The following is a 10,043-nucleotide window of genomic DNA, read 5'->3' on the forward strand; positions in this document are numbered from 1 at the left end:
CAGCAGGTGAGTGGCTTGTGTCTGTGTCTGAGACCCGAGAGCAATGGGAAGACCCCTCTCCTGCTCCCGTTTGCCTGTGAAGCATTACAAACCTTTTGTGAAAATGGACTTGGGAAAGCTCACCTGTCCTTGTGAGGCTGCGATCATCTTCCTGGGTAGGTAAAATCACAGCCCCACCTCCCCTGGGGTCAGGCGATGAGCAAGGCCCTGGGCTGCAGTCGCGTTTAATTATGGTTTCAAGCGGGATTACGGTATCTCAGTCCCTTCCCTAACGGCTGAATGAGTGTAATTATGCGCAGCTAGCCTGAGTGAAAGCAGCGGTGTGTGCGCTCCTCTGCGGCCCATGGGACGTGGCGAGGCCCTTTGGAGGTTGCCCAGAACTGCCTGTTTTGACCAGTTCCTTTCCCCACCATGAACTCCAGACCCTGGCCGACTGGCCCAGGTGTGGGATTCCGCACCGGAGATGGGAAAGCCACCCACTGTGGCCAAAACTGGAGTTTTTAAACAGACACATTCAAGTTTATGTTACAAATGATCTGAAAGTGTGAGCACGCTATCTCCCTTCTCCCAGAGTTACTTCCGCAAGCAATTATGTTGGCTGACATTTGTCATTACATAGCTGAAAACCAAAAAAATTATATTGGGGATGTAGATGTCATAGGAAGAGCATTGCAAGGAACGTAGTTCTCATCAAGGAAAATAAATTGTATCTTATGCTTGAGCTACAAATTGCTTTATTGGGCAAATCAGCCAGGTTTTCTGGTGTGTGAGTGTGCTGCCGGAGTCACCGGTGGGGTGCTGGGAAGCCCCGGCGAGCCGGCTGGCCTGCCCCAGTGCAGCCAGGCGTGCTCAGCCCGAGGGAAGGAGCAGCAGAAGCCAGGCGTGAGCTTGTGCACACTCTTGGTGCTGCCACGGGTCACGTGCAATGGCATGGTTGTGCGCTTGCACGTCGCTTTGGGGGCGCAGGGGCTCTCGGCTGCCTGAGGAGCGGCGTTGGGCTCCGCTCCCCTGGCTGTCCTGGCATCCTCCTCGGCACGGCTGCCGCAGCCATCCCACACGTCTGCTCCTCCGAAGCTGAGATGCGGTCGCAGAGGGAGCGGTGGAGAGTGCGTGCAGCAATCCAGCTGTTTGCTGCTGGAGACACTGCCCACGCCGGAGTTGTTCCTTTACGTGGCGTGTCGGCTTATGCAAGTTGTCAGAAACCTTCCAAGGTTTGAAAAACAGAGGGGAGAATTGGGTTGTGGCCATTTTTCGATACTGGTAATACAATTGATGATCCATTTTCAGGTCATGATCGCGGTAATCGGGAGAAACGTAATTTTATCTGATGGGAAGTACTGCCAAAGGTCTGCCTGTCTGGCAGCGAGGTGGTTAAACTCCCGTCCCTGCCTTGCGTCTTGGCTTTTGGCAGATGGAGTGGGATGTTGGCTCGCTCCTGACGAGAGTAGGAGCGCTCGAGTCTATTCCAGCGAAGACAAGGGTATTCCCAGCCCAACTTGAGGGCTCGCCCCTTTTTTCCGCCCTCTGCGTCTCGTCTGCCTTGTACGTTGGACCGGTTACAAAGAATTTCTAAGGGGGGAGGTTTCTGCGAGCTGCTCTCCGCAGTCATTCGCGCTGGCCGCCTGGCTCTCCCCAGCTCCTTTCTTGCAAAACGGCAGTCGGTGCACGCGCAGGTTCGTGGCCGTCCCCGATGAGCGCGTGAGACGGGGCTGCAGCTGCCTCTCGCCGTGTTGGCGCTTGGCACAGCGGCCGGGGGAGCGTTATTGGTAGGGAGCGTGTTTCAGAGTAAACGCTAACCACAGACGGCAGCGCCGGGTCCTTCGGCGAGCTGACGCACAGGAAGCGTCTAGGCCTAATGAGCAAACTTTTTAATTTTCCAGATGACGGAGCAGAGGAAGCAGAAACAGCGCATCGGTCTCCTAGGACACCCTCCGCCCATGAATGTGAACCCACAGCAACCGGCCTAAGTCGGGAGGGTCCCTTTACCCCTCTCGCAGCGGCATGAACCGCGCTACCCCAGAGTTCAGATCCGACCACTAAGGCTGCTTCCGTGTACGTTCGGTTCATTTTGTAAATAACCTGGTTTTATACTGTATGTATATGACTGCTACTATATAAAGTTTTGGGCATACGTATTGTAATTAGAACTGCTGGCACGGGACAGAGGTTAAACTTTGTGCCAAAACTATCAAAATTGCCTTTTTCTTGGAAGGACTAAAGAGAGCACCTGAATTGCACTTGAAAAGCATATTTGACTATGTGACATGTATTTTGTATTTAAAAAAAAAAAAGAATAGCTAGTATTTATGTTTTTATACAATTGTGCAATATGAATTATGCAATCACAATATATTTGTAACTCCTGAATGTCCTAGAGGGAGTGCACATCTTCGAATCTGGTGTGTTAGTACAATGTAATAAATGGTATAAAATTACAGGTGTAAATGAGGCTGCTGCAAAATTGTGTTACTGGTGATTTTTCATACCCTTGGACATTTTTGTACCATGTGTGTAAATATCTTGCAATGCCATATCTGTTGCCTCTTCCTCCCAGAGAGAACACTGGGAATCTGTGAGCTGTTAAATTGGTATCAGTTAAGGCAAAATGTTACTTTGAAGTTTCCAAATGAGGAAAGCAGGAGGTGTTTTTCAAGTGACTTCTTCAAAGTACTGAGGCTAGAAGAGCTCAGATACCGGGTTTTTTAAATGCTAAGATTTCTTAAAGGGAACTTTTTATGCAAAATGAAGTCTGGGATGAGGATGCGCTAGCGGTGAGTCGGTGCAGTCTCCTGCAGGCGTTTTGTGCCATGACACCTAAACCCATCACGAGGCTGTCCGGGCTTTGCATTCTCAGTGTGTAGGATCCTTTCCTTTCTGTTTTTTCGACAGAGACCCACGTGCCTGCTAAAGCTTTAGCCAACAGGCATTGCACCGACTGAAACGTGACCTGTCCCGTTTAGGACTGTAGCTGAGCACTGACATATTAATGCTTGTGAGAGAGCCACTGGTTTGAGGTTGGTCTGTCCCACACCTTCCTCTCCCTCTCCCCCTCCATTCAGTCACTTTCTTTGGTTTCTGATTCTAGAGAGTATGAAAGGAAATGTATTTTTCCCCCTTCAACCCGTTGCATAGTTTTATACATGGACCTCATTTTACAAAGCTAACTTCTCTGCAATACTGTCTACAACAAAAAAAAGAAAAAGGCAGAAAAAAAGCTACAAACAGAGCTATGAAAATTTGTAAATGCATAAACATAGATATTTAAATAAATGATGCAAAATACTCTATGGCCAGAGGCTGGTGGTGGTTTGTCTTCCCCCTCCAGGGTGGTGTGTGGTCACGTTTGCTGTCGCGCTTGCCCACGTGCCCTGGAAAGCCGAGCTGCAGGGGCCTCGGAGGGAAGGACGGGGCTTTTCCCAGCTCAGACCTTGCACTTCTAATCCCAGAGCGAGTCCTTCCTCTGGCAGCGAGAGGCACTGGTGCCCTGGGAGCCTCACCTGCCATCGCTCCAGCTGTGGATGCTTCAGACTCTTACCACGGGTATTTTAGGCTTGTCAGCCTCCGGCTGGAGTGTTCAAGGAAACCCACTCCAGCTTCAAGGAGCGTGTGTGCAGGAGCGTTGCTGGTTATGTGTATTTGATTGGGATGTAGCAGGAACTGCCTGGTACAATTAATCATCTTTAATCTGGTAAGTGCTCACAACTGTCTGAAAAGGGTGCGTCTCCCTACCACGGGTCATCACAAAATGCGGAAGCGAGCGCATCGGAGGAGGGAGGGCAGGCTGGCTAGCAGTCTCCGAGCCAGAGATTTACTTCTTGATCACGCATCATTTCCATAGGTATCCCAGGAAGTCTGTCTTCCTCCCCCCTGCAGCCGCTGGCTCCTAGCGAGGTGTGTGCAGAGGCAGCATGACGGATGCGACTGCCGCTGGGGTTGTGCAACGAAGGAGCAGGATTTCGTTTTCCACGAGCAGCAGAGATGTGTCTGACTCACTTCTTCCCTTCGTGCCATCCAGGGATAAGCAGACACACACAGATTTGTCAGGCTTCCTGGAGTCTCTGCCAGTCAGGTGAGAGGGAGGAGGCTGCAGCGCAGCCTGGGAAGGTAGCAGGCATGGGTACAAATGCTCAACGTTGCTTCATCTTTACCTTAAAAAGGCAAAAATACTGGGTGCTTCGGCAGGAGCACAAACCCTGGCCTGTGCCGTGATCTGTGTGAAAATCAGCTGTGTAAAATCTGGTGTTTTCACCTGCGGTCGTGCTTTGCCAGGGGCTGCAGGGAGATGCAAGAAGTGACGGGGCTTTTCTCCCCGTGGTACAGCTGCAGGCGGGGGCTGAGCGAAGCGCAACCGCCGCACCCCGCTGGGGGGGTTGTCGTGTGGTGACACAGCGGGTCACGCTCCTTCCTCTCCGGGTCAGCAGAGGAAGACTACTGCCGCCTTCCTCCCCTCCGCCAACAAACAGGTCGTTCATGTCTGCGAATTCATGATTGCGAGGAAACTTCGTGCACGACCGTGACACGTTTTTCCTTTTTTCTTCTTACACTACTTGGCTTTGAAGACTTTTCTAGTTTTTTCTTTCTGGCTTGGATCGTTCTGGATGTGCTGAACGCCTCTGCCCACCGTGGCTGTGGCAGAGGAAGGGAGGAATGGAGCAAACCCTCTTCTCGTTGGCAGCAGTTTCGACCCTGCAGCTCCTGTCGTCAGTGCCTGTGTAAGGGGTTTCCCATTCCGGACTGAGATCCAGCGCCTCGTGGCAGCTTGTCACTGACCTAAAGGAAAATCTGCGTGAGGGACCTCTGTAAATACCACATTTTGCATATTTTTTCCCACAAAAGATGAGTATCTATTGAAAGAACAAAGTTTTACTAACAATTTTTGCACCCTGAAGTGGAAAAAATGCTCTGAAACCTGAGATCAGATTCTGTAACGGTACCTGTAGTTCGCTAGCCGGGGGCAGGGCTGAGCATCACCCCTGGAGATGCTGCAGGATAAGGTACGGGGCTCTTCCCGTCTACCTCTGCAGTTTGCAGTGGTCAGGGATGTCAGAAACGAACTGCACCCTTCAGAAACATTGCAACTGGTGTCCACTCAATTAGAATAGCTATGAAAATTGGACGATAACTTGAAGGAGCAAAACAAGCACTTGCAGGCCACAGCCAGAGATGGGGCGAGGGAGCGGACTTTCTTCTCGATCGGAGCCCACCTGGGGCGGTGTCCAGGGGGAACCAGCGCCTTCCAGCACCCGCGACCCAGCAACGGGTGCAGATCGGGGGAGCTGGTTGGGTAAAACCCCTCCGGAGGAGGCCCAGGGGTGACCACGGGCCACCACAGATGGGTGCTGCTGTGGAAGAAGGGAGCTCGCTCCTGGAAACAGGGCAGGGTGTGAACACCGACAGAAAAGTGCCCACTCTGCTCCGGCCGGTGCCCCCGCAGCCCTTCTGGGCTGCTTTCTGGTTTGGTCACCAGAAGAAATGGTGGTGGGAGTGCCAGAGGGCGAAAGCAAGGATTTAGGAAAAGGGGACTTGTGAGAAACTGGGGTTATGTAGCCTGGAAAACAGGGATGGAGGAAGGAAGATGTCCCACGTGCTATTGGAGAGAAGGCGATGGTTGCTGAGGATGTAGGAAGGAACTCACTGAGTCCAGGAGGTTTAGATCCTACGTGGTTGGGTGTATTTTGGCTCTAAAAAGTTCCTTGATGTCCAGTAAAATTAGTGATTTGGTGACGCTGACAGATGGATAGTGTAAGGATTGGATTGAAACTTGGGAGTTTCCACCTGCGTCGCGTGCACCTGAGATTTCGTTTGGCACCAGGCTTCTGTACGTTAAAGTTCGGGAAGACAATTATTTTGTCTGTTAAATAAGAACTTTCATTCAGAGGTGAAAATGAAAGTGACCTTCCGAAGAGGAAGGGACAAAAAGAATCTACCAATTTTGCTAATAATGGAAAGTCCTAGAGGGGAAGGATCTCCGTGTCTTCTTCCATTTGCATGAATGGCTGAGTCTGTGGATAAGAATTTTCTTAGCTAATGAAGGAGGTGATGTGCTAATCAAGGCAATGCAAATAACTGCTCCGAAAGCACAGCCACGGCCCCGAGACCGCCACAATGACAAATTCAAGCCTCGTCCTCGATTTTGCAGCAAATTGGCAGAGGGCAGGACAAAGGAGCCGGGATTACAGTCTCCGTGCTCGCGGCGGGGACTCGCGATGGGGCGCGTGTGATGGATACCTCGTTACATAATGGGGTCTTGATTGATGCCGTGTCGGGAAAGTCATAATATAGCTCCATATAACAATTCAACTTGTCTGCCAGAATGGGAAATGCTCCTACACACATACTTAATAGGGTTTTTTAAATTGCCCATTGTATTTCTGAACAAGAGAAACTTATTTGGAGTACTTTCCTTTTCACGTTTCCAACGTAAGCGTCTGAAGACGTTGCCGTGTGTGTTCTTTGTGCTCTCCTGCGGAACCGCCTGCCGTTATTCCGCGATCGCCCAAAGCGAGGTGTTGAAGGGATGCCCCTGCAGCATGCCCTCGCCAAAACACCCAAGTACTGCGTCGAGTAGCTGCAGCACCAGGCGCAAAAGGGCCGTAAGCCTACCAGGGACTGAATTGGGCGGCTCTTTGTTTTCATCGGAGACTACCTGGTTTTGAGCCAACGTGACTGGGTTCTCACAAGCCACAATGGAAGTTCAGTCGCGACCTGTGGATTTCCTGGCCCTGGACAGTGCAGAGCGTAAGCTGTACATTTAACTTCTACAGACACATGTTGCCCATCTTGTACTCGGTCAGCATGAGATGTTGATATTTGGAGTAAAATCGGTACAAATGCTCCACCTATGTGAAACTGGCGTTGTAACCAAGACATAAGGAATAACTTTGGGAGAGATGTAGTGCTTCTATGTCCAATTTTTTATTTACTACCTTTCCAGCCTTCTTTCAGACTAAACATGTTAATGAGATGAATATCAAAACCACCCACAAGTAAACTGAGTCGTCCCATCCAGCAGGCTAATGTTGATTTGTTTTTAGTAACTAGCAAGGATGCTGGAAAACCCCTATAAAGATTTCATTTTTAACAAAAAGTACCAAAAACTCCACCAGTTTTGCATCACAAAGTAGTGGTTAAAGTAAAGATTTGAGTAAAGCAGCATGTCTGTGGTTTTTGTGGGCGGATGCATCTCGGAATGACTATCAATCTGTCAGAGGGGAGATCTGCATGTCATCTCTGCATATGACAAGCAAAATCTGCAGTGACAAATATCTTTCCAGTACTCGGCTGTGTTGTGAGCCTCATACCCCTCCTGCCATCCATAATAGTTGAGTCTTGTCAGCACGTAGCGTATGAACCCTCTTCTTTTTTTTTTTTTAAGCTGAGACAAAGTGAGGAAGGAAAGACAAATATGGAGCCGTACTCTAAAGATGCACCACTGCCAATGTGCTTAGTCACGTAGAAATTCAGCTCTGCTACGCTGACGGGAGATGCCCCGCCGAAGAGTCGTATCAGGCCAGCTAGCCCGCTTCTGGTGTGCTCTCGGGACTTGTTGCAATGCCTCTCTGCTGCAGTTACAGGCGTGACGGGATGCTTGGAAATGAAATTATGTAAGGTTGGAAGGAAAAGAGAACAAGTCTTGACCGAATCAAAGCAGCTCTAGGGAAGTTTGAATACAGATGCAATTGGAATTGCTCCTAGAAAAATTTGCAGAAAGAAAGCAGAAAATGCTAATTGATTTAGACCTTAACTGCTGGTAGGAACATGCACAAAACCTGCAGCGCTTTTGTGGCTGGATGAGGCCGTAGTGAGGGTCCCCAGCTGTGTGAAGCCATTGCAGCTTGGCTCCGATGGCAGCTGGACCCTCTTTTTTTCCTGCGCTCAGGTCTCCGTGGGAAAAATGGAAGCGGCTCGTCCCACTGCAACACGGGAAAAAGGTCTGAAATGTCAAAAATAATCACGATACGGGAAAACCACCCTGTGCCTGGCCAAAGTCACAATCCCAGGATGCATGTACGTCTGTGTGAAAACAAGCTGACAGCTGGATAAATTGCCTCAAGGCAGGTGCTTCCCCAGGAGCAGCACGGGGCAGGAACAGCCAGGCCCATCTCAGGGAAGCTTTTCCATCCAAAAGAGATCCGTCCTTGCCATCCTTCACATACGTTTCTTGGCTTTCTCACCCATCAGTCCTCCTCAGCTGGTTGTTCTCACCCTGGCACCCAGTCCTTTTCCCCCCTGTTTTTTTTAACTTTTTCTCTCTGTTGTCTTGTTTCAGGACTGACTTTGCAGGTTTAGCTTGCCCGCAGCCCTTCCACTGCCTGGAAATGGTACCCAGTCCTAAGGGAAAGGGCAGAAGCGAAGCCTGTTCCCGGGGCATATTGAGGCAATGGGTTTGTTTTCACTTTCCTTTTCTAGCGCTGAGCAAATACACAGATCACCAAATCTGAAGGCAGCGAAGAGTGGAATTGCGTATCTGTTCCATGTGTTTCAATATGACACTTAAAATAGCGGAGATGCTCTGTTATGATTTCCATTTCACTTTTGTCCATAATACCGTTTTTACACAGCGAAGATGGAAACACAATCTGTTAAGTCTGTAAGAAACTTTTACTTATGAATGATGGGAGCAAACATTGTGTATGATTAAATTACAGAAGGAAAATTATATCCTCTCAGTCTTAGCATACCTGAAAGTAGTTAAAAATTGCAGTTTGCCTCTATTTACACACCATGGCAGTTTTCACATCAATTGACTCACAGGATGATTCATTACTCATAAACCAAAGAACCATTATAATCAAGTGGCACAACTACCTGCAGGATCCAGATCCCAGAGTATCTCCCAGTGGGTCCCGTCTCCAACCCCCTAACTGGTGGGTAAACTGCTTATTTTCATGAAAAATATCTCCCAGAAACTTTGGTGTAGACTTTTGCAACGTGCCCCAGTGACTAACTGCCTTCAGTAAGTAAATGTACCTCCTGCCCTTGGCTGGAACGTTTGCAGCCACTGAATCTCATTCAGGGATGACAGTTCAGCTCAGTGCTAGGAGATTTTTGCAGGGAGCAATCTGGATTGTGACTGCTTAGATCTAGAGCTAACAACAGGATCTAAACCCAAAATGCCAGTCCATGGAAATCCAGGCTCACCCTGAAGACAGCCCCAAATCTGCGGCTGCTCTGTGTCTGGAAGAAGCCAGATCTATGGAAAACCTCAAACAGGCAAGGCTAGACAAGCGGGATGAGCCATCCCCAGGGAAACGCCACTGACGGGCTCACCTTGAACGTGTTCCCAGGCATCCCGCTCCGCTGCACCCAGGAGCCTTTCTCCTGAAGGTGTGTGTTTGTGGCTGGCCGTAAGAGCTTGCTCCATTTTTTCCCCTAATATTAGGAAGTGGGAGGAATGGAAGGAAATGATGGCCTCCAAACCTGCTCAATGTAAATGTTGGGAAGAGAGACGGAGAGGCAGGTTTCTTGCAGTGCCTTTGCTGTCAGTGACATCGCAGCCGCTCCCAGGTTTCTTCATGGCCCCGTGAAGATGTTCCGCACAGAGCCAACGGCACCGGCAGCAGTGCAGAGGATACCTGGCATGGGTGGCCGTGGTGGTGGGGGACCTTCCTTGTACCACCCCAAACAGGACAGTCCATTTTGTACGGGAACGCCCTAACAACTAGTCCTCAACCCTGCCAGTGAGAAATCGCCATCGGGCCCTTCTCCTTGCTGCTCCCTGCCAGCTTGCGCTGAAGGGCAAACCGCGGGTGCTGCTGCGTTTGGGGGGGCTCTCCGTTTTATCAGAGAAGGTTGGGTGTTGTCCAGCCTGAAGGCTGAAACCCAGCAGGGACTGGGTGAGCTGCTGGGCACTGCAGGCACAAACCGAGAGCAGCTATTATGGGAAATACCAACGTGCCTGGGGAGTTGGAGCAAAGGCAGGTGACGACCTGAGTGGGGATTCGTGTCAGGCAGTTCATGCCGACTGAGCCCCGTACCCATGTCTCTCAGAGCCCCCTGCTCTGGCAGTGCCTAGCCAAAAGAGTGCTACCAAGACTCAGGAG

General features: G+C 50.2%; 1 protein-coding gene across 1 annotated transcript in view; it reads left to right on the forward strand.

The window, feature by feature from the left end:
- Window positions 1-2,919, forward strand: part of ITPR1 (inositol 1,4,5-trisphosphate receptor, type 1) — a 162,150-nt gene extending 159,231 nt beyond the window's left edge. Inside the window, 1 exon segment of the mRNA XM_010159814.1 lies at window positions 1,881-2,919. Coding sequence (XP_010158116.1) covers window positions 1,881-1,967 — 87 coding nt within the window. The 3' untranslated portion in view covers window positions 1,968-2,919.
- Window positions 2,920-10,043: the final 7,124 nt, after the last annotated feature.

This window comes from Eurypyga helias, unplaced genomic scaffold (assembly GCF_000690775.1).
Source record: "Eurypyga helias isolate BGI_N326 unplaced genomic scaffold, ASM69077v1 scaffold29349, whole genome shotgun sequence".
In the NCBI taxonomy this organism is placed as follows: domain Eukaryota; kingdom Metazoa; phylum Chordata; class Aves; order Eurypygiformes; family Eurypygidae; genus Eurypyga; species Eurypyga helias.